The sequence below is a fragment of the Eptesicus fuscus genome, chromosome 7 (genome assembly GCF_027574615.1).
Source record: "Eptesicus fuscus isolate TK198812 chromosome 7, DD_ASM_mEF_20220401, whole genome shotgun sequence".
NCBI classification, from domain to species: domain Eukaryota; kingdom Metazoa; phylum Chordata; class Mammalia; order Chiroptera; family Vespertilionidae; genus Eptesicus; species Eptesicus fuscus.
In genome coordinates this window covers 63,650,795-63,676,448 of record NC_072479.1, presented here as the reverse complement: position 1 = coordinate 63,676,448, position 25,654 = coordinate 63,650,795, and the positions used below count along the sequence as shown (strand labels likewise).

General features: G+C 38.4%; 1 protein-coding gene across 1 annotated transcript in view; it reads right to left on the bottom strand.

Moving 5' to 3' along the window:
* Positions 1-25,654, bottom strand: part of NELL2 (neural EGFL like 2) — a 366,183-nt gene that overhangs the window by 8,919 nt on the left and 331,610 nt on the right. The window contains exons 17-20 of the mRNA XM_054719142.1: positions 16,264-16,404; positions 6,320-6,513; positions 4,649-4,825; positions 2,909-3,133 (exon numbers count right to left, since the gene is read on the bottom strand). Of these exons, the coding sequence (XP_054575117.1) occupies positions 2,909-3,133; positions 4,649-4,825; positions 6,320-6,513; positions 16,264-16,404 (737 nt within the window). The remainder of the gene's footprint in view (positions 1-2,908; positions 3,134-4,648; positions 4,826-6,319; positions 6,514-16,263; positions 16,405-25,654) is intronic.

Sequence of the window (25,654 nt, the reverse complement as noted above, 5' to 3'; positions counted from 1 at the left end):
GTTTATCATTTCCAAAGTGTCCTGCTCAGTGTTTATCTATTAGAGGAAATGACCCTCTAATCCCTTCTTTCTCCTCTTTCTCAATGATACAGCTCTCTTTTGTTTGGAACTCAAAGCATAATTGCCTGAAAGCACTCTGACCCATCATAGGATACGCATTTATTAGATTTAGGAAAGGCAACCTTAGTAATTCATTTTTGACTCAGGAATTAAGCTTCTGAGTGAAGAAAACATTTTTTTAACCTAAGTAAATTAAATTTGAAGAAATTTTTAAAAAGGGAAAGGAAAAATTGTTCCCTATTCCATCCTAACTAACTCCTAACTCCTCAGATCTCCTCTCCAATGTCACTTCCTCAGAAAGTAACTGGTTCACATGTTGTTCAGCCTCTCAGCCCAGTGCCCCCTTTCTTCAGAGCATCCATCATAGTTTGTAATGTCTTCATCTGTTTCATGACTTAATTAATGTCTATTTATTCCACTATCAACAATAACAGTCAATATTTATTGAGTGTTTACTCTGATTCCAGACACTGCATTCACCTCTAGACCTGTCCTATCCAATGGAAGGCTGCGTGACGACAGACATGTTCTCGATATGGGCTGTCTAATATGATAGCCACCAGCCACATGAGGCTATTAAGCAGTTGAAATGTGGCTAGATGACTGAGAAATTGAATTTTAATTTATTTAATTTTAATTAAGTTACATAGCCACATGTAACCACTGACTACTGTATTAGACAGACAGCTCTAGACAATAAGAAGTTAGGCAATGCCAAAACCGGATTGGCTCAGTAGATAGAGCGTCAGCCTGCAGACTAGAGGGTCCCGGGTTCGATTCCGGTCAAGGGCATGTGCGTTGGTTGCGGGCACATCCCCAGTGGGGTGTGTGCAGGAGGCAGCTGATGGATGTTTCTCTCCCATCGATGTTTCTAGCTCTCTATCTCTCTCCCTTCCTCTCTGTAAAAAAATCAATAAAATATATTAAAAAAAAAAAAAAAAGAAGTTAGGCAATAATTTCCAGGAATGATCATGTCTGTATTTGCTTATCATTCTAGCCCTGCTACTAGCACATCACCCCATGCAATTTAGATTTATTGACTTAAATGAATAACCCAGAGAAGGGTAGGTAAGTAAAAACGGTGCTCTGAAAACACCAAATTATGAAGAATGCTCACCTCCAGCACAATATCTGGAGGCTGTTTTACATAAATTTTATTTTTAAAAGAACACAAACTAAACATAATAAAAATAACTATTTGGGATAAATTTGGTAACGTTGAGCATATTCTTACAATTCATATTTAATAAGAAGGGAAAAGGAAAATAGCATGAATTAGTAACTTCTGAGACTCAGCACTTACCTGACAAAAATGAGTTTAATGCCAAAATACACTTTCTGGAATACATTCTTACCATGAGCCAAAAAATCCTAGTAGTTGTTTATAAGGCAGTGAATGACAAGCTCATTCATGCTCTTTGCCCCAGAAACACGTTTTTTTCTGCCTATTCCTGAATGCATTTTTCTTATTGGAAGCATCTGTCTGAGCCATATTTGTGTGTTTTTCTTTCTCTATCTGGTATACATTTTTGTTGTCATTGCTCAGAACAATAATCTAACAGATTAAGAGTATAAGGGGACTCAAATCTATTTGGTAATTAAATGTCAGAATGTATTTCTCTATTGGTCATTAATGCTTAAGTTTCTAGATATGAACTGTTAAATGTACTCATATTAAATATATATATAAACTACATTGCATATATATTATTAGTAACTTTTTAGCAGTAGTAACTTTCAAAATTTGACAATGTACTTTCAGAAAACAGCATTAAATGTTCACTCAAAAAACTTTGCTTGATTGACAAATTGTGTGATTGAAAGAGCTAGAAACTTGGGGTTAAAATAGACAATAATTTCTCCAGACTTAACGCATTTTACATTTCTTTGTCCTGTGACATCAGGCCACTCTAGTGAGAATTTGTACTAAGTGAATCTGAATTAAATTGCTCTATGAAAAATTATTTTTAAATGGAAATGGTCACTTAAACAACCATCGTGGTTATAGATAGCTGGCTGTGCTACGCCGGGAAAAATCAGACATCTTTGCTTTCTCGTTACTATTAAGCCTTCCAGATTTTTTACTTAGTCTTAGTGTTCATTCCAAAATTATGACTATGACGATCAATGACTTCTAAATCAAATGTCTATACAATCATCAGAGGAGAATGCTTCCACATTTGTCACCATCTATGCACTCTACAGACTATGTCTGCGTTCTCTGCATGTTTGTTCTTGCAGAACAAACACAATGCTCTCTCTCCTTATGATAAGAAGGAAAATCTTTGTAAGGATTTTTGTCCAGCTGTAGGAATAAAATATGGTAAATAACAGATCTTAAAATAACAGCTCAATGTAACTAATCACCACAAACCAAGAAATATGCCCATTTTGCCTTATTGGTTTCCACTTTGGAAAATGCAATATATCTACTTTGTTGATACATCTTACAAACCTCACAAAAGGACCAGGTAAAAATCAGTAAAACAATGTTGTGTTCTATTATGAAAGAAGTAACATGAAGTTTGGCGTTTTAGGGATTTTTTTGTTTGTTTGTTTGTTTTTTGTTTTTAAGTGTGTGTACAGTTAGATACTTTAGGGCAATTTAAGTAGGTCGTTTCTGTTCTGGCTGTTCTTTCTGTGCCTCCTGCTCCATGACCGTATATTCTTGAAGGATGCACATGACCTTCAGCCTTGGAACTAACAAAGCTGATCACCACTTCCCACCTCTTCCTGGAACAATAAATAGGAAGTGAAATACGTCCCCTCGGCCAGGCTACGCCATTCCTATCTCTGAGCTCGGGGAGCAGCTGGCCTAGAGCTCCCTGCCTGGATGGAACGGCCTTACCTTGCACTGGCAGAGCGTGCACTCCGTGCCATGTTTGATCCACGAGGAGCCAGTGAAGCGCACCACATTCATCTCGTCCAGGCAGGTTTTGGTGATGTCATTGCGAATGGTGTCGGCCTGGCAAGGGTCGGTGACACAGCGCGGGCAGCACTCACCCTCCGGGAGCAGGCTGAATTCACACTCCACCTCTGGGCAAGGCAGGGGCCAGCAGTCCACTTCCCCTTGCTGTAAGGAGAGCAGAGGGGCAGGGGCGGCGGGCAGGGAGGAGGAGGGAGGGAGGGAGCCTGGTGTTTACTGAACACGCAGTTGACCTGAGGACATGTAAGCTCAGACCTCCCAGGCCGAGCATCGTGCACTCAGCGCGAGGAGGCCTACCCTGCAGCTGAATTTTAAACTGGCCTTCATCGATTAAACAAGAACAACGATAAAACAAAACCAAAAACCATTCTCTTAAAACAATCAAATTGGCATGCCCCTATCTTTCCCATGAAAAAGGAGAACTATTTATCATGGAAGAGGTTTTTATTAAACTTTTTGCCTATGCCATCCTTTTTTTAAAAATTCTTTTGATATTTTCCCCCTCACTTCACATTTATTCCCTTCTGCATAAAAGAAAATTTTGTCCATTTATGAGAAAATAAACTGGAATATGTAAGAAATAATGGCAGTTTTTCTTGGTCGTTTATATGTTTCTCGGTCTGGGGGGGCCAAATTAGGAACTGATTTTCGTCGTTTTTATTCCACCTGGGGAAGTTGTACGAATTGGTTCTTTCTAAAATGTAGTTCCTACCTGTTTCCTATTTTCTCCATAATTCTGAATCTCCTGGTTTTGGAGATGAAAGCAGCCTTCAGGCACAGAAGCTGACCTTGTTCTCTCAATTGATTTTTTTTTGAGTTGAAAGTATAAAAAGAAAGCACTACCTTAAAAATATCCTCACACAAATAGAAAGAAAACTAGCCATAACTTTAAATGTAGCATCTGTGAAACTTTCTTCCATAAAGACACACAGACCAAAGTTTCCTTTTTCATTTGCACCACTAGAAAGAAAGAAGAAATTTGGTCAAATGGAAAAAAAAAAGACCGGTATTTTCTTTATCAAGTCTAGACTTTCTTTTTGACCTATCATTTCCAGTAGAAGTTTCATAAATATATACAGACATTCAATTCTAACATTCAAATAAGTATTTATAATATACCCATATTATGTCTAAAACTGGGTGCCCACCAAAACAGCATTGACAGTAACAATCTTTAGAAGGAAAAAGTGGTTTTTGTTTGTTTGTTTGTTTATTTTTTAAGTCTCAGTATGATGGATAGAAATGGATTAACAAAAGTTCCACTTGGAAACAAATGATTTTTTTTCATGAATGCCACTGTTGTATTCATAACAAGTATTTAGTGAGTGCATACTATATGCCATTAGGATCTGTTCTAGATGCTGGAGCCTGAGTAAGTCCACCCTGAATGAGACCGAGGAAGCTGGGAGAGTCTTTTCTTCTTTTGAGCTCTGGATATTCTCTGGAAAGATACACGACATGGTGCATCATGTCTACCCCAGAGTACCTTTCTCAGGTCCTGACTGCACAGACATCATCTTGTCATCCTAACCAGGCTCACTTGTTGTAACTGCTGACACTATGGCCAGGTGCTGCATACTGGTGGATGGGGGAGGCCAAGGTTGCTTTCCTATTTAGAATCTGGGCCTAAACTCTTCCTGGACTTGTTGTAGTTAAACTCACCAAGCAGCGGCACTGTTGGCAATTCTGGACCCAGGTGTCTCCACTGTTGTACAAGGTTTCCCCATTTTGATGGAGGCATTGACTGCTAAGCCTTGGGTCACATTCAGGGCAGCAAAAAAGATCAACCGTGGGATTCTCACAGTCACAGACCATCCGTCGACACATCACAAATCCATTCTGTGTGAGAAGGAAGAAAAGCATTTATCAAAAGCCTCCATCTTTCAATATACTAACATGTATGTGTGTGTGTGTGAGTGTGTGTGTGTGTGTGTATATATATATACAAACATATTATATTTATATATTATATATACATATATAAATCTTAGATATTGATTTGAAAGTTGAGATAATTTGCACTGCTTATCCAATATAATTGCTTTTCTTTAAAGTTCCATTTTGTAGCTAACATACAGAAACTACTCATGCTGGAGAACTTTACATTTCCTTTCTACATACTATTTGAAGAAAAAGAAAATTTCCAGAAATGTCCTGCATACAATAATAACCACTACATGACATGATCCTTATGTCTATATAAATGTGTGTATATGTGTGTGTATATATCCTATATCATAAAGAGGTAAATGCAAATTAGACCAGACATCCTTCCGGACAAAGCTGAGGCTGGAGGGAAGCCGATGCCAGCAGCTGGGGGAAGGAAGGCCTACTCTTGCACGAATTTTGTGCATCGGGCCTCTAGTATATACTGTATATAAACATACATGTACTTGTTTATGAGGATAGTAATTTGAATGCTAACTAAATTTTGTTTTGTGCTAGGTCATGTGTATTTAGTAGCTAGTCAACAAGTCTACATATTATTAAGTTTATGAAATATTTTAGACCTTATGTTTTTGTACAAACTGTTTTCAACTTCTTTTATAATAGTTGAGCCCTTGGTACATAGTATTATTCATTTAACTGAAATTTGAGTCTCCATTATTAACTGGTTACATGTAATAGAACATCTATCTAAAACTAAAATATATCCCAAATAGGTATTTTTCACTCCTAGCCCATAGCATGTCTATTCTTGGCTTCATTTATGCATTCATTCAAATGTGGTGTGACTATGAAAACAATAGCATAGTTAGCAACAAAATTTTATCAACGTGTGGCAGATAAACACATTGTGGCATTTGCATACAATGGAATACTATTCAACAATAAAAAAGGAATGGTTTACTGATATGTCATGAATACAAATGAATGTCAAAAACATAAAGCGGAGATAAAGAAGCCAAACACAAAGGAGTATATACTATACTAGAGGCCCGGTGCACAAATTCATGCGCAGGTGGTTGGCTGGTCAGCCCCACCCCTAATCAGGGTGGAAGGGTCTGTCGGGGGGAGGGGCTGCAGGCAGTTGGCTGGCCGGCCCCACCCCCTGGTTGAACTCCTGGTGGAACTCCCAGTCAAGGGGACAATTTGCATATTAACCTTTTATTATATAGGATGGTTCCATTTATATGAGGTGTTTGCTTGGGGCTAGGTATATGGGACTAACTAAGAAAGGACAGAGGCAACTGGGTAGATGAAAACATTCTATTAATACTGACGGTGGCTATATGAACATATGAATTTTTCTAAGTTCATTAAGCTGTTCACTTGAAATCTATGCACATTACACCTCAACAGAAATGGTGAAAAATTTTTATTGATACTAACCTGACATGAGCACACAGAGCACCGGTCATTTTCCAACACCCAAATCTGACCGTTGTGCTTAATTTTTCCATCGTGGATGCAGTCCCCTGTACAATTCTTTCCATGAGGACATCGGCAATCATATCCCCCATCCAAGTTAAAGCAAATGGTATCGTTGGTGCAGCTGTGCCTGCCGGTCCCACACTCATCGATATCTACGGCCAAGAAAAGGCAGCAGGCCCTGTACTTAGAATATGCTCAGTTCCAACCACGACAGTCAGACTAGTTGTGTCCTGACATGAAGCATACATTCGTTTTCATCTTACTGGCATGCACTTCCTATTCAGTGCTGACTAAAGCAATGCTAATCAGCTAGGGATTTCACAGGAAAATATTGTCACGCTTGATTTCGAACACCAAATAACCTTGCTTACATTTTTGACTTTTATATCTCTGTAAATACCATTGGGCTTTATGAAACACTTAATGTTTTTTGAAAGTTAAGAATAGGACTCACTTTATCAAACAAAAACAGGTGGCAGTGAAATTCTAAAAGTGCCTATGATTTTTCATTGAGGAAACCATTCTCAATGTTTAAATGGTACCTACAGAAAAATCCTTTCTGAGTGGGAGATAAAATGTCAGGGAAAGCCTGAGGCATTTTATTCAATTTCAAGCCCTATTCACACAGTCATGTCTCCCACATATAAGCTCTTTTCAGCATTCTGCTTAGGTGTTCTTCCCTTATAGTCTAGGACTTTCCACATTGTCCTTATACTTTCTCTTCACCCACAGAAGGGCAAGGTACCATCAACAATTACCATGCCTCTCACAAAGAATCCACCACTTGTTAACTTTTCCATTTCAGATGATCATTTCATCTCCTGCCTGACTCAATTGGCAACTGCCCCTTCTTCACCCGACCTCACCTAGTCCATGGCAATCACAGCCTAAAGCATTTTCATACAGATGAAAAGCAAGCATCGTGACCCACAGATCAGGGCCATAGGAGAGACATGATTCGTTTTATTTATCCCCATAATTTAAAGGTCACAAGCCAAAATACATTTCAGGGATATAGTATGAGTGGCAGTAAGCAGTTATTTCCCATTTCATCTATTTCCTCTGAGCAAAGGTCCAAAAGAAAGAATTAAATCGTAACAGGGAAAGTGGGTTAGAGAGAAGATGGAATGTATAGCTCTTAAGTAGGAGGAATATACACTGATTTTCCTTCAAATTTTTAAAAACAGTATTTAGTAAATATCTTTCTTAAGTGGTTTGATTTCAATAATATTGGGGACATGGACTAGTCAACATTATAGTTTAGCCATATTTAAAATCTTAAATACTTAAGTTCTATTATATATGCATCCTTGAAAATAAGCCACATGATATATTCCTCTCTGCTTAGTTATTTTATTAGCTCCCATCTCAAGAAAACCTATGAATTGAGACAATGGCTGAAAGATTTTTTATTGTAACTACAATGAACTATTATTATTAGATTGATTTGCCAAGGATAATCTACACTAATAAAAGAGAAACATGCAAATTAACCATCACTCTGCTATACCCACAAGCAACGCCCATCAGCCAATCAGGAGTGATTATGCAAATTAACCCAACCAAGATGGCAGCTGGCCACAGAGCTGGAGCAAGCAGGAGGCTAGGGTTGCCCCAGCAATGGAGGAAGCCAAGCTTCCTGCCCTGGCTGGCCCTGGCCTCTGCTCAAGGCTACAAAGTTTCAATTATAGAAGATAAATAAATCCTAGATACTTGCTTTCAGCCGGCCCTGGCCTCCGCTCAATCAGGCACTGAAAAAAAAAGAAAAAGAAAAAAAGGAGGGGCTGGGACCTTGGGTCACTGGGGGGTGATCAGGCCAGGATGGGATGGCAGGGGCCATTGAGGGTAAGCAGACCAGCAGGGGGGCCAGTTGGGGGTGAGCAGGCTGTCAGTGAGGGTCAGTTGGAGGTGATCAGGACAGCGTGGGGGGGAGGCAGTTTGGAGTGAGCAGGCTAGCAGGGGGGCAGTTGGAGCTGAGCAGGCCAGTGGGGAGAGGAGGTGAGGGTGAGCAGGCCAGCAGGGGGGCAGTTGGAGGTGAGCAGGCCAGCAGGGGGGACAGTTGGGGGTGAGCAGGCTGGCACAGGGGGCAGTTGGGGGTGAACTGGCTGGCGGGGGGGCATTTGGGGGTGAACAGGCTGGCGGCAGGGGGCAGTTGGGGGTGAGCAAGCTGGCAGGCAGAGTGGTTAGGGGCAATCAGGCAGGCAGGCAGGCAGGTGAGTGGCTGGAGCCAGCAGTCCCAGATTGTGAGAGGGATGTCCGACTGCTGGTTTAGGCCCAATCCCTGTAAACCAGGAGTAGGACATCCTTTGAGGGGTCCCAGATTGGAGAGGGTACAGGCCGGGCTGAGGAACACCCCCCCCACCCTCCGTGCAGGAATTTTGTGCACAGGCCACTAGTACTGCTTATAATTATAGACTACTAGAGGCCCTGTGCACAAAAATTTGTGCACTGGGGGCGTCCCTCAGCCCAGCCTGCCCCCTCTCACAGTCTAAGAGCCCTCAGGGGATGTCCTATTGATGGCTTAGGCCCACTCCCTGCAGTCTGGCCTCCCTCTGTGGGAGGTGACCAGGCTGATCAGGGGAAGGTGCTGCCCCCATCACCCCACCACAGTTGCCTGCTCTCGGCCCTCCTTAGCCACCATGGCTTTGTCTGGAAGGACGTTTGGCTGTCTGGTCTAATTAGCATATAATGCTTTTATTACTATAGATGATCACAAGGAGAACTGTTAGCCAGTATGAGGATACTTTAAAATATTTTTAATGTACACTGATTAATATATTTTTTTTCAGAGCAGATAAAATTTTCTCTTGGTAATGGAAATAAAATTTTTAAAGTAGCCCTATATTTGGTCTATTCAGAATAATAAGGTATATTTGATGAGTTGATCTTCATCTCCCAAGAAATACTCTTATAATTAGGAATTATAGTAAGCTGGATAAACATTAACCATAGTTATTTGGTCTCTTTGACCACAAATTCTACAAAAACCTCTTACTATATAGTGCTTTAAATACACACTATTAACAACAATATTCCATCAATGACTATGGCTGGAATTTTATAATCTTTTCATTTTGCCTGACATTTAAAATAAAAACTCTGATAAAAGGTAATGCTTTCTTCCCCTTCTGGGCAGAGAGAGACCTCGGATTTGCTGCAGAAGACAAAGAGGAGATATCCAGGGACATCCATGCTCATAAATAAGGGACACTTACAATAATTTTAAAAAATAGACTAAAAGCTGCTCACAACAGTGGCTGGCATGCACTTGTCATACGTGGAGAAATGTGTAGGCAGAAACATCATAATGGACTAATCATTACCTTTTGTTAGCCAGTGGGATTTGAAATAATTTGAACTCATCTTGCCTCTTCTGCTTCTCTACTCTGGGTTTCTCATGGCAGAGGCTATTTTCAATTGAGTGGTAGTATAGAATGTTGGAATTCATTTTTACTATAATGTATGGTTTCTAAATTAAATATGCATAAAGGGAATATATTCTGCTTTGAAAAGCCTACTATGGAATGTAAATATTTCAACTTTAAAAATATTGTTAACTCCTTTAGTAAGTGATAAAAAAAAAAATCATGTTGCTAAATCCAACGGTCAAGTCTCAATTGTCGTCTAACTGGATCTAGCAGCAACATTTGACATAGCTTATTCCCTCTCCCTGGCAAATTTCCTTTACTTGCCTCCTATCACATGCTTCCTTGGTAGCTCTTGTAGGATCTTCTGCCCACGCACACCGCACCCCCTCTCTCCCGCCCCGTCCCCAGGTGTAACAACTAAACTATGAATAAACTTTAGCCAAGCAAAGAAGTGGTAAAGAGTGGTCAAGTCAGAGGCAAGTGTGTGTTCAAAGACACAATGGTTAGAGCCATCGAGATGTGTTTAAGGAATAGATATGTTGGTATGACTTGAACGTCCAGGGAGAGCAGAATTGGTAAACATGCAGCTAAAGAGGAAGACAGGGCCCAGGTAAAGGTCATGTTAAGAAATGTGAACTTTATCATAAAGACAATACAATGTCATTTTAGAGAATTCAAAAAAATCATAATCAGATATCCATTTTAGAAAGATTCCTTTGGTTTCATATTGGGAAAGGGATTTGAGTGGATTAGAATTTGAAACCAGATCAATCAACAGGCTCTTTCAGTAGTCCAGGCAAGAGACGGTCATCTCATAAAAGCAAACCCTTATACAGTGGTTGGTATTATCCGATTCTAAGTATTTTCATATAATGGCTCATTAATCCTTACCACACTGAGGAAAGTACAGCTATTATTCACTTTGTACAGATCAGGAAACTGGGCATAGAAGTGTTGCATAACATCCCTAAGGTCACACAGTCAGTAAGGAATGGAAAGACCACGCAGTCAGTCTCCAAGTCTGTGCTCTGAAGCACAGCGCCGTACTGAATGGGAGCAGTGGGGACGCACAGAAAGAAAAAATGATGATAGAACTTTCCAAGAAAGAAAACAACAAAGATAAAGCAACATAGTGACTTGTTGTTGGCTTTAAAGATTAGGGGAAGGGAGCGATCATGAACGATGTTCAGATTTCTGGCCTAGAAGATGTGGTTGATGATATTTCCAGAGAGAAAAGCAAGATTTTGCTGAGGAGTAGAAATGGGTGGCAGGGATGAAGAAAGACATGAGTTAGTTTAGAAAACTGAATTACACTTTCCTCTGGGCTTCCAAGTAGAACTGTCTTACCCGTAAGTAATTGGATATATGGGGCTGGAGTTCAGAAAAAAAACTGGGCTGAAATATGAATTTAGTGAAGATATACTTTCATCATTTCCTTTCTCAAAAATTGTCCTTCAGACTCCAGTTCAAACTTCTTCATAAGGCATTTAAACTTATTTCCTTTGCTTGCATTCTCTTTTCCTATCTCACCCAAACAGGAAATAATTTCTCTTTTTGTTTTCTTACAGCCCTGAATTTATATTTTTCTCAAATATTTATAATTTTCAAACTTGTAGCTTTCTTTTCTATTAAAAATATCACTACATTCTATCTTCTGTAACAGTTTTTGTTATACAAATTTTATCGCTTCTATAAGCTGAGAGCAGTGACAAGAAAGTGCAATGTGGGCATGAAAATAAAATATTACTATGGAAAAAAATACAGGCTTGGTAGAAATGATGATATGGACAAGGAAAATGTTACTCTGGCATATTACCTGGGGATTAAGTGTCTATGCCTCAGAGTAAATGAATGAACAAAACAGCATACACTTTGTATGAATGTAGCTTACAAACATGTATGTTGTAGATGACACAACTGAAGCCTAAAAAACAGTGAAATGGTACATAGTTATTTATTGAAGTCTTCAAGTATGAATCTCATACTTCATTGTAATTGTAAATCCACTGCTGTGGCTTTGTCCACTTTGAAATGCTCTTGTTTACTGTTCAGCAACAAAAATATGGTGCCTTCTCAGAAATAATCATCCTCTTATAACTGCATCCTTCCATGTACTAATGTTACAATTCTATAAGTCACTGAAATTGCAGTAAATGGATAAGTGTTCAGAAGAAGCATTTTAGTCTTTAATTTTTTTAAATTTTTTTATAGCACAGGTGGGTTATTTTAAAAGACTCCTTCATAGCACACTGACTTCTGAAAAGGTAGTAATTTCTGTGGTAATCATTATAAATTCTATTGGAAGATAACAAAAGAATAATCATTCCAGATTGTGGTTTTGAAAAAATCAGAATTTCAACTGTTTCTGTGTAAGTATCTGCATGAGCATCCCATAGAATATTTTACTTCACTATCTTCATCTTTATTATGTGTTACTTTAATGGCTAGTTTAATCTTTCTTGTTATTTTCTGAATACTCATGAATGTACTAATTATGTTTTGTCCTGATCATTACTATATATATATATGTAAATATATATTTACATATAACTTAGCTACTATCAAACATACTATATATCTACTTTTAACATAGATTATGTTCCTAACACACTTCTGATTAAAATGTCATCTACATACATCTCTTATCTTTGTCATTAGAAAAATACAGATATCATCTACTAGGTTCTACTGCTATAGACACTGATGACTGACAAGCAAACAAATTCTATGACTCTTTTTAAAAAATTTTCCCTCACCTGAAGATATGCTTTTTTATTGACTTTTAGAGAGAGGCAGAGAGAGAGAGGGAGGGAGGAGAGAGAGAGAGAGAAACATCGATATGAGGAACATGGACCAGTTGCCTCCAGTACATGCCCTGACTGGGGATTGAACCAGTAACCGGGGTATGTGCTCTGACTGGAAACCAAACCACCACCTTCAGTGTATAGGATGATGTTCCAACTAACTGAGCCACACTGGCCAAGGCAATTCTATGACTCTTGAACTTATGCTCTATAGCAGACAATAAGGAATGAAACACATTAATTTATACAAACATTTCAGGGAAATTTATAATGTCTATGCAGAGAAGTGAAACGGTAAGTGAATAGTGTCAGAGGTAAGATGCTATTTTAAATTGGGAGTCCAGGAGAAGCCATTTTAGAGAAAATCTACATTAAACTTTTTTTTTTTTTTTATTTTTTTAGCAGGTAAAGATCTGGGGGAGGAACATTCCAGACCAAAAGAACAGCACATGAGAAGGGAATCAATTTGGTGTATTTGAGAAGTGTCAAGAAAGCCACGCATCCATATCATGTAGGCCTTTGTAAATCATTGTTAGGATTTGGATTTTACTCTCTGGTGAGCGAACGGAGAAGCTGGTAGGGTTTGTGAGAAAGCCAGGAGAGAGTACTGTCCTCAAAGCCAAGTGAAGAAAATTGTTTCAAGAGGAAGAAATGATCATCTGGGCCAAATGGCTGAGTCATCAAGCAAAGAGAGTAACTGACCAGGGGGATTAGCAAATGAAATTTGCTAATCCTGGAAGGAGAGCATTCACTGCAGCAGGGGGACTCAGCTTCACTGGAAGCAGGGAAGCACAGGTAACAAGGCTAGAAAAAATTTTTAAAGAGTTTTACTCTGAAAGGGAACAGAAAAATGGGAAATCAGGTGATGTCAAGGAAAGTGACATTTTCTTTGTTTTTGTTTTTAATGATGGGTGCTACTCCAGGCTGTTTGCATGCTAATGAGAATGATGCAGTAGAAAAAGAGTGTATATGATGTGGAAGAGAAAGTGGATAGTACAAGGGCAGAGACCTCATGTGAGTGAGAGGGAATGAGATGCAAGGTACAATGGAGGGTTTAATTTTTGATAGGAAAAATAAAACTTCACTCAGTGAAACAGGAGGGAGGGAAAGCAGCAGATAAAGACATAAGTGAGAGTTATCCAGTTAGCTCCTGGGGCAGAAGTGAGGTATTTCTGTTTTTCTCAGTTAAATAAGAAGAATAACCATCAACAGAAAAATGAAGAGAAAGGAAGTGCTATCTAAGGTTTGAGGAGACTGGAAAAGGGATGAAATGGTTGTATCAGACAGTTGCAGGGGAAAGTTACTAAGGAAACAATACAGGAATGCGGGACAACGCTGACGGCCCCTGTAAGATGGCCCCCAATGATCCTCAGCATTTAATGTTTAGGCTCCTATATAATCCCCTCCCCTAGAATGTGGGCTAGACTTATCGACTCACTTCTAACAAACAGAATATGGGAACAGTGATAAAATGTCACATCTGAGGTTAAGTTATAAAAAAGCTGTAGCTTCCATCTTGGGCACTTGCTCTCTCCTGAACTGCTCACTCCAGGGGAAGGAAGCCAGCTCCTGTGCCTTGAGGCAGCCCCATGGAGTGTCTCATGTGATAAGGAAACAAGGCATGCCACTAGTCCCATGAGTGACCTTGGAAAGCGAGTCCCGTTACCTCCAATCCCACCCAGACAAGTCTTCAAGATGAGACCACAGGCTGGACAACAACTTAACTGTAACCTCATGAGAAACCCCAAAACCAGAGGCCTACATCTAAGCTGCTGTGAGATAATTTTTGTTGTTTTCAGCTGCTAAGTTTGGGGGGAAATTTGTTATGCATCAATAGATAACAAATATAGCCCACTTGAGATTTGTGGTCATTCATTTAAAAAACAGTGAGCGCAGTTACAAGTGTAAAGTAAGATAGTCAACAGAGGTATGTGGTTTTCTACTCATATGTGAAAGGGTGTGCAAGGAGACCCAGCAGAATGAAACACAGATTACTCCTAGAGAAGAAGTGGAAGGGATGGGGAGAGGGAGATGAACTAAAGATGCATTTTCAGCTTTCATGTGTATGTTTCTGTATGATTTATATATAATCAGCTTTTGTTCATCCTTTTTGTGGGTCATTGAAAATAAAAGACAAAAGGAAGGCTTCTTTCTCATAATATACTACAGAATACAGGCAAAATAGTTTATCGGGGAAGAGCCAAATCACAGTGTGATCTGCTTCTGGTCCTTGGAATTCTCTATGGGGCTGGAAGTACTTACTCTGGAACATTAACAAGGGCAAGGGAAAGCCCTCAGACCAAAGTTAAATGGTTATATGCAGATGCCAGGCTTTAGCCCCTGGTAAGATGTTAGTATTCCCATTCCTACGTAAAAATCCAGATGGCCCCTCTGCTCAAGGTCCAGAGCTCTGCGGCTGCTGGCAAAGCATGCTGGGAGCTTTGGCATCTATCACCCAAGTCTGTTTCACTTTTCTCTGTGTGAAACCCTTTAGAGGCACAAGGATAAAAGACATCATATCATTTAGGTGTCAACTGCTGTTAAGTTAGCTTCTCCAAGGCTTTCACTGACTTTGTCATTTTAGCCACAGTATTCTCTCAGGCTGTTACTCCATGAAGGTGTAAATACAAATGGTGAAAATAATGAGAGTTTTTGAGGTTTTTTTAATTCTCCATTCCTGTGCCTACATTTGATGGCAAATCCTTTCAGTGTGGGTGGTTTCCCTGGCAATTATTCACTGGGTTCTGCCTGCTGTTTAAAACCTGTGCCCCTTGACAGAGGGTACAGATAAGCAGAATTTTTCGTTAATTCACTGAAATGGATTCAAAATTAATGGTAAGTAATCTATATATATAAATGCCTAAGCAACCATTCGACCATTCGACTGGTAGCTATGACACACACTGACCACCAGGGGGCAGACACTCAATGCACAGGCATAGAAACATGGAACAAATTGATGAATCTCAGAGGGAAGTGGGGAGGGGGAGGGCAGAAAGAGATTAACCAAAGATCTTATATTCGTACTAGAGGCCCAGTGCACAGATTCATGCACCGGTGGGGTCCCTCGGCCTGGCCTGCGCCCTCTAGCAATCTGAGACCCCTCGGGGGATGTTGGACTGCCAGTTTCGGCCCAATCCCTGCAGGCCAGGCCAAGGGATCCCACCGGTACACAAATCTGTGCACCAGGCCTCTAGTTGAGTATAACCTGGTTGAATTTTCCACTCCTATTAGACTGAAATCCTCTTTCAAGCAGGAATCATATCTTCTGTATTCAACACGCGACATTCACTAAACATCTCTTACTTTGCCAGGCAAGTGATATGTTATCGTGTACTGTGTATATTATATTTGGCTATATCACTCTCATATCCCTATTACCCCCTTTTTCTCTCTATGCTGCTTTCCCCATCTATTTTTTCAAGTTTTTTTTGGGGTTCATATTTTGGGGGGCAATTCCAAACTGTATCTGATATTCATTCTAAAACACACTCAATGGTTGCAAATATCCATAGAGAATTGGTTTAGTGTCACAAATTTTAATAATCTAAAAACTGATTATCATAGTTAGCAAGCAAAAGTTAGATTTTAACATGTTTCCAATCACTGCTGTATAAGCACACAACAAAAATCACCAACTTAAACATTAGGTCAATGGCAACTATCTATACCTTATCTATTCCTCAGGTTCAAGAGGAGTTTTAAACTCTAGGTCTTCTCCTGTACTGACCTTCACACGACTCTCCACTGGGGGAAAACATTCCATTGTCATGGTAGCCGTCTCTGCACTCACAGTGGTACCATCCAGGCAGGTTAATGCAGTTGGCCCGGCTGTCACACTGAACAAAGCCATCCGAGCACTCATCAATGTCTGTGTGGGAAAAGAAAACAAAAATGGGCTGTTATACACTTGCTGCTTTTATCTCAAATAAACAAAGGTATTCTACTAACATTTTAGCACCAGCAAATCCTAATAACCAAGAAAACATAAGATTGTGAAAGTCCACTTGGTTATTGGAAGCATTACAGAAAGAATGAGTGGTATTAGTAAGAGGAAAAACATCTAGACAGCTTCTCTGTTGCAAAAATCCTCCTGCTGCAGAAAATGGGAAGAAATTATCTGTGATGGTCATTAGTGCTGCTCACCAAATTTTTCCAGCTCTTCTGGACACAGCAAGGATTGCCACGGGACTTCCTAAAGCTAATTAGGGAGTGACATGTGTCCCTGGTAGGCAGAGCCTTGAAGATGCAGTGTGTGAGTCACATGTATATTTTCCCCATCACAATGACCAGCAATGATCTGATCAGCAGCAGTTCCCGAGTGAGGATGATGTGGGGCACCTTCCTCCTCTACTTGGAATGGACATGTAGTATAAGCAAGAAATCCGCCTGTTTGCTCTAAGCCACTGAGATTTTAGGGTCTTTTATTACTATCAGCATACCCTATTACAACCTAATGCATCATTCATCAACATATGGCAATAGCATTCATGCATCAATATCCTTCATATTTCTGAAAATATATACCCTTTATGTCACTATTTAATGGGTTTCTCATATATTAGCTTATTCAACCCTCAAAAAATATCTTGCCATGTAAATAGCATATCAGACAAATGAAAAAAAATATGAGGTAAAGCAATTATATGCGATTTAGTGAAGATCACCTATATGTTCACAGCTGCCTGCAAGTAGAACAGGCTAAAATTCGCAAAATTCCCTACACAAAGGAAGGTATGTATCTTGAGTCTCATATATTTCCTCCAGTGATTTATTAACATTCACAAATATTAGGAGCCCTTTATTCTCCTGGGGTTCTATTTGCTACATAGTGGGAACATCCAACCCCATCCAAGTCTCTTCCTTTGTTCATAGAGGGAAAATTCCTGGAGTTGCCTTACAGATTGTCCCCTTCCTCTCAAATATCTCTGGTTTCTGGGTGCTTTGGGGTTGACTCAGACCCTACGTGATCTGATGGCACTGCACCACTGTACTAGTAGCTGCGAAATATCCACATGCACTCCTCTCCCATCTTCTAGCCTTGTGCTGTGCTTGAAGACTGGTTGCCAAGGTAGGAAGCATTTTCTTCTATACTTCCCACATCTGTATCATAGTTCCTGCTGCAGTGACCAGGCACGGTTATTTCCCTGGTGTTGAAGGGAAATCCAGCTGCTGTTTAGAGTCCTTCACCCCAGACAGTCCACTCCAGCCCAGCATAATCTATCTCCTTCCTCATCCAGTCTCATCTAACTCCAAATTCTTGGAAGTACATATTCCTTTCATTTTCTTTTTAAATTTCCTCTTTTCCTATGTTCAATTTTGAAAGAGACAATTTTTTTTTTAATAAATGAATAAAGTTGTGTTGTTTTTTTAAGAGAAATAAGCCATCATTTATTTAGCTCTGATAAGCCCAGAGTCCCCTCACTAAAACAAGGCACAAACTGTTCTTTTAGATTAGGTAATAGGCCAAAAAATAGATATCTTATATTATTGCAAAAGTTTAACATTATTTCTGAACTATGGATGTTTTTGTTTCTGTGGTTCCTCTTCTGAATAGTCAGTTCCTCAAGTCAGTTGTTCCCACCGTCAAAGTAATTCCTAGAGAGCAAATTAGCTAACCATTGACTTCCTAACACATGTGGATTGCTTCCACTTACTAAGGCCTCATAGGTTTTATGAAACAGCCTATTTGTATTTCAAAGGCCTCCCTAACTGATGAACCTCTGATTATAAATGGGACCAACATCCTTTGCTCATTCAGCTTTATATGGTCTTTTCTTCTAACTCAAATGATGCAGAAAATTGATTATGTCATTTCTTAAGTGCATGGACAAAAGAAAATAGGTTGGGATTTAAGCTTTAGAAGTGAGTTTCTTGGAAGAAGGCCAGAAGGGGTATGTTTAGACTATCTCATTTTAGAACAATTTGGTCATTAATGTTGGTGATTTGGAAGTAGCTGTTAATGGAACAGAGCTTTCTCCAATGAAGCAACTCTTGCATCTATATTTAGTCCTTTAATTTAGCCCCATTTTCTTGCCTGAACACAGTTGCAGAGTTACCTCAGATCCTAATATATATATATATATTCAATTTATTTTCTCTCATCACTCTTTTCAATCACAATGCCTACTCCTATACTGTCTCATCTCCAACTTCTTCAAGTTCTTTTTATTTGCAATAATAGAGGCCCGGTGTACAAATTCATGCACAGGTGGGGTCCCTTGGCCTGGCCAGCAATAGAGGCCAATCGGGGCCATCTTGCCCAGTCCCAATCGGGGCCTACGGGGGTCGGCCAGCTGGGGAGGGACCACAGAAGGTTGGCAGGCCAGCTGGGGAGGGTCCACGGGAGGGCTCCAGGGCATGTCCAACTCTCTCAGCCAGTCCCGATGGGCTGGACCCCAGCAGCAAGCTAATCTACTGGTCAGAGCATCTGTCCCCCGGTGGTCAGTGCGTGTCATAGCGGTCAAGCGGTCAACCAAATGGTCGACCAATGGGTCAGATACTTAGCATATTATGCTTTTATTATATAGGATAGCAACCTCCTTTGATCTATAAACATGCTCATTAACCTTTTGCACTCAGATGTCGAGTGTGACTCGACACAGTTAGCATCGAGATTAAAATTACTCTTTGAATGTATCAATAATTTGAAATAAAAAAAATCCAAATAAATAAGTTTGTATGAAAAGAAACTCCAGTTTTTTATTCTACTGCCATGCTTTGTAAAATCCGGGGTATTTAAAAAATTAAATCCCGAGTAGAATAAAGGAATCGAGAAAAAAAGCAAGCGAGTGCAAAGGGTTAAAGATGAATAGAAATGTTTTGCATTATATTACTTGGTATTTTGAAGACTGAGGATACAACATATATGGGCCATATGTACTTTCATATACAGTTTGAGTATTATTCATTACTAAATAGTATTTAGAAGATGAATACATAAATATATGCATCACTTGTTAATTTACTATTCACTATTTACTGCATACCAATTATGGGCCAAGTACTCAGTGTTGGGGAAACAATATGTACAAACCAGAAGTAATTTCTGCCCTCACAGGGTTTACTATCTATCTAATTTATCCTTATTTTAAGAAAATTAAATTGATAAAAATCTGAATTTACACCCATGTAGCACAGTGTTTCCCAACATGTTCTATATCTATCACCACTGGTATAGTATTAGGTGATAGTAAGCAAATCCTTTATTTTAATGGCTACATATTTATATCTCTGAATTATTTCCATTTATAGCAAGTGATACTAATAGTACACTAGCAAAATTTAAATTTAAAAAGGGAGAGGGATTACAGAAACAATATTAAGTAAATATTGGCATATGAATATGACAAAAACTATGAAGGGTTATACAAATGACTGGAGTTTAGAAAACACCAAGATATGGAACATTTATTCACATTTCAGAAGGATTTTCTGAGTAATTCTTTAGGTAGTGAAAGGCCTTCATTTATTTAAAATATGACTCAATTTACAAAAGATACAGGTATACATGTGTTATAGTTCAAATTATATGCTTGCTATCATATAGGATAGTAAAGAAAAACTAGTAAAAATATATTTGCTTCATTTTATACTTTCATGTTCCTGATACTTTTGATTTCTTTATGCAAACTTTCGACCTTGGTGAAAGTCCATTTAAAGTGAAAGTGTGGCCGAAACCGGTTTGGCTCAGTGGATAGAGCGTCGGCCTTCGGACTGAAGGGTCCCAGGTTCGATTCCGGTCAAGGGCATGTACCTTGGTTGCGGGCACATCCCCAGTGGGGGTTGTGCAAGAGGCAGCTGATCGATGTTTCTCTCTATCATCAATGTTTCTAACTCTCTATCCCTCTCTTTCTCTCTGTAAAAAATCAATAAAATACATTTTTTTTAAAAAAAGTGAAAGTGTGCTTGACTTGCCAAAGCACACACTTCTCACCAGAAGGCAAGTTTGTTTGGCTCATGATCATTTCCAAGTCAGCGATAAAACAAGCAGCCTCATCTGCAAATTATGTGATGGACTTAGTTGCTCAGTAAGTATTTAGCAAGTGAAGAATTGCAATCTGATCCACAATTTAAGATTTCAGTATTTCTTCCCACACACAAATGTGGATATTACTGAGTTATAACATATGGATGCAGACATATGCTTTACATATTGTGTAATAACAAAAAACAGTAAAATTTTTTTGAAGATTTTATTTTTTGGGTACTTTCTTTAGGTCAGGTAAAACCAAAATTTCTATTTGAGATAAACATACAGAGAACAACAGACCTAGGAGAGAAAATCATTCTTTTATTCCACATATGATCTATCAAGTTTGAACATATTACTTTCCAAACTGAATAAAAGTATTCAAAAAGAAAATACAGGAGTGTATAAGCTCAGATGACTCAGTCTGTATTATAAGGATCTAAATTTTGTACTCTGTAGGCACATTACATAAACAACTAAAAATAAGTTTTATGAAAAACTATAATTTCATTACATATTACATCTTAGAGAGGAACTAGTTCCCACTTCCTTAGGGGCAATTAGAACATTTCCAGTAGCTACATTTAGAACAGCCAGCTAGTGATGATATTAAGATGCTGTCCCAAAGCACAGAGAACCTAAAATCCAAAAGATATTTAGCCATCCAGCAACAGCCATCAATAGCAGTCTGACTCCAGGGATCAGAATAGACTTAGGTAATAAAATTGGAAGGCACTGTTGAGGATAGATTTTCTAGAAAGCACATATGTTTTGAGGCAATCATCAAAAACAAACCAACAAGCAGAAAAACAAGAAGGGGAAGCGTGTGAACACAGAGAAGCTCACACATGTCCGAGTCTTGCTTCCTTTGTTTCCCTCTGGTGTGGGGATGAAGACCTGCTACAGTGGCACCCAGACTGCCAGCTTCAGAGGGAGCTACTGAAAACGGCTTTTGCCAGAGCATTTAAAGGGTCACTTTAGAAAATGACAAAATATTTCCTTGTAAAATTAAATGCAGTTATAAAATGAGATATGTGAGTGATAATCTCCCATGCATAGTAAGTGGTTTGTATCGTAACAACATAATTAAGAATAAAAAGTGTGGCCGAAACCGGTTTGGCTCAGTGGATAGAGCGTCGGCCTGCGGACTCAAGGATCCCGGGTTCGATTCCGGTCGGGGGCGTGTGCCTTGGTTGTGGGCACATCCCCAGTAGGGGGTGTGCAGGAGGCAGCTGATGGATGTTTCTCTCTCATCGATGTTTCTGGCTCTCTATCCCTCTCTCTGCCTCTCTGTAAAAAATCAATAAACTATATTTTTAAAAAAAGAATAAAAAGTGTGCAAATGTCTAGAAATATCCATACCTAAACAGGACCCTAATCATTAATTTAACCTGCACCCATTTGAAGCTAAGATAAAACTGATTAGTTGCTACTCTATATGAATGAAAAGAAAATCCAATTTTTTAAAGTGAGTACATTATTTTTAATGGCAAAGTCAAATAATGAGTACCATCTTTCATATTGTTTATTATTAATAAAAACCTGACATCATTTTTCATAAAAATAGTACTTGAACTATTTCCATCACTATCCTATGTCCTGGTAGTTAAATTATATTGATAAACAGCAGGCAACTAAACATTCTTAAAACAATTAATCAACTCGTGAGTACCCACATGTGGATTATTTGCTTTCTAGATTATCTGCAGCACTTTTTTTTTAATCACAAGGTCATTTCCCTCTCATTTGTTCAGCTTATGGAGTATCTGCTTTCAACATTTAGATAGATGTGAGTGCTCAAGGAATGCAAACTCATTTGAGCATTATAGTATTTGTAATAACTACAGCAGATTTAGATATAAAATACTGTCCAAAATTTTATAAGACTGATTTCTCAAATGAGCTTTTGGAAAATAAAATATTATCAACATATGTAAAGAAATGTTTAAAATCATAATATACTCTTCACAAGTGGGATAATGCCATTGTAGATTTAGTGAAAATTTTCATTACTTACTAGTTCATAATTAGGAAATTAATGACTGATCCTTAAAAAAAGCACAATGTAATGTCATCATTTAGCCATCCTAATAATTATTGTTATCATTATGCTTTAGATAAAGAAGGGTGAGAGCAAACACATTGTCCAAGGTCACACAATAGACCAGAACTCTTTCAAATCCAAATCCAGGCCTCTTTCTCCCACACTAGGCTGCCTCTCAAAACCAACACTTGGCCAATCAGAAACAGCTAATGCTTTGAGATATCTCAGTGTATACCTTAAAGTGAGTCCAGCTCTTTGGCTTGTTAGCTGGGTAACACTGAATATTTTACTAAACCTCTCTGAGTTTTCTGTTTCTGAACTACAAATAATCCTTCCCTCTCACCACTCCCATAACTAATATATAAAACATTTCTTTCACCTCCAAAGTTCCTAAATATTACAATAGTTTGAAAATATTAATTTGGGTGGTAACTTAGTGCTTGTCATTCTGAGTAAGCTGCATATGTGCAGAGGTTACTCCTGTATTTTTTTAAACCACACCTTGAGAACACCTAGCAAAGCACTTAATACATGGTTACAGATTCATACACACTTGCTGAATGAATGAGTGATATTTCTGTAATATCCAGTAACTAAGTGGCAAGCCCACCTTTGCTATCGGCTGGGTCAGAGTGGGGATGCAGGCAGGTGTCAGCTGGAAAGCATTCACTGAGCAGCAGTAACAAGGTGGTACGATGACACTTCTCAACCTACTTCAAATATTTATGTCAAAATGTTGACTACAATATTAAGAGGAGGAGAATGTGCTCGCTGAATATAGATGTATATACATATTTTAACAGAAAGACCACAAGGCTTCTGATTAAAAACATTTGAAAATCTCTTCTTCCTCCCAATCTTATAAACATGATGTCAAAATAACAAAGTTTAGACAAACAAAGATAAAAGGAAATCACCACCAGCAGGGAAAGAAAATTCAATACGTATTTTTCTTTTCTTAGAAAATGGGATATAGGTCAGAGCCAAGGAAGCCACAGCCCAGAGTCTATATGGAGCCATGTGGTCCTACAGCTGATGAGGGCAGTAGTCTGCCCTGAAGGATTCTGAAGCTACCTGAAATAGTACTTTAAACAATAAAGAATTATTTTTAAAAACGATAATAAACATGGGTTTAGAAGGAAAAAGTAAATATATATGTCATATAAAATAAAACTGCTTGCTATAATAACATTTTATGATTTTGTTTAGATTTCTTTATATATTTTTTTCATAAAGAACTGGGGGGGATTTTTGTCTTTATTTTAAAGATAAGATTATTAAATCAAAGTATTTAATAACACTTAAAAAATACCATGCAGGGCTGCTGAGAGTAGCTGGGTGAATTAAAAGTCTACTGATGAACAATCAACCCACTCACTTCCTCCCCTCTGGAACAGACTGCTGCAAGAAAGCAATTACCCCTGAGGCCAGAGCGAACGGCTCCTTTGTAAAAAATAAGTAAATAAAACATCTGAAGGAAACTAAGGCAGCTGCTGTAGGAGTTGTCACCCTTTGGAACAAAGCCCCCTGCATTTCAGTATGTAGAGATCTCAAAGTGTAAATAACCAGCTCCCTTTCAGTTCCCCTATTGTAAGTCTGCCAGTCAATAAACGTTACCTCACTATCAAAGCTCAAAGTCAGTGTTCCTATTTAGTCACTCTTGAAACATTAATGTGAAATCAAAAAACAAGAAATACTTGGGAAAAGTTTATAACAATATAAGAGAATAACCAAGATATACTATCAGAAAAACTAATCTTGAAGGAAACAGAAATAATCACAGAACAGAACTTAAGATATTAATATCTTCAAATAGATTTGAGAGACTATTTCCTCCATAAAAAGGACAGTGCTATACAAAGAGATAATTAGAGAGTTAGAAGCAGTTCTTAGAAATTAAAAATATGATAGCTGAAAATTTTTAAATGCAATATAAGGCCTGGAAGATCAAGTTGAAATAGTGTCTTCAAAAGTATAACATGGAAAATATATGAAAAATGCGATATAGTAAAAGCAAAGAGCATCAACCCAAAGTACTAGCTTCTGACTAAAGACAAATTTCATATCAAGAAAAGAGAAAATCAATGGAAGGAAAATATCTTTTAAAATAATAATAATTGAAAAACTTTCCATAGAACTGTAGTTTTTGGATTTAAAGGCCCCACCAAAGTCTTCCAATAATAGTGACATGACAGTCAATACTTAGTGATGGCTTACTATGTGGCAGCCACTGTTCTTTGTGATTTACCTACATATACTCATTTGACAGCAGTCTCCTGAGGAAGGAAATATTATCACTCTCCCCATTTAAAAGAGGAAGAAATATAGACACTGAGAGTTTAAGTAATTCTTTTTAAGGGTATTGAGATGCAAACCTGGCTTTTGAACACAGACACCCTATGTACAGGTCAAACCCTAGCCCCATACACAACACTGTCTCACAAATGAATGAAACAAAAACCCGCATCTAAACACACACTGTGAAATTGCATAATAAGAACAAAATACAAATCTGAAAAACTTCCAGAAGGGAAATAACAGGTTACATATAAAGGGATGAGAATTAGTCTAGTATCATTTTTCTCACTTGTGGCACTGTATGCTATAAGACAGTGAAGCAATGATTTTGGCCCTAGAATTCTATACTCAGCATAACTGTCTGAAGGCAGAATAAATAGATTTAATATATAGTTCCACAGAAAGTTTATGTACCATTTTAAAAAATGATTTACTGATTATACAGTCCAGTAAAATAAAGAACAACATCAGTAGTTCATCACTCCTTGAAATACTTTCCTCACTTTCCAAAGAAACACCACTTTCTCAGTTCTCCCCTAACCTCAATGGCCTCTATATTTTGCTCTTCTTTCCAGATTTTAACTTTTCAATCTCCAAAAGTTTGGGTTCCCCAGAGATCTATTCTTAGATCTCTTGTTTTCTATCTACTAACTTTTTTGGTGTGATTTTATCCAGGATTAGGGCTTTAAATACCTAAACATCATCGATACCTATAGTGAATTCAGTAGTGTTCCCCCAAAATTCATGTCTTCTTGGACTCAGAATGTGACCATATTTAGAAATAGGGTTTTTGCAGATACAATTAAG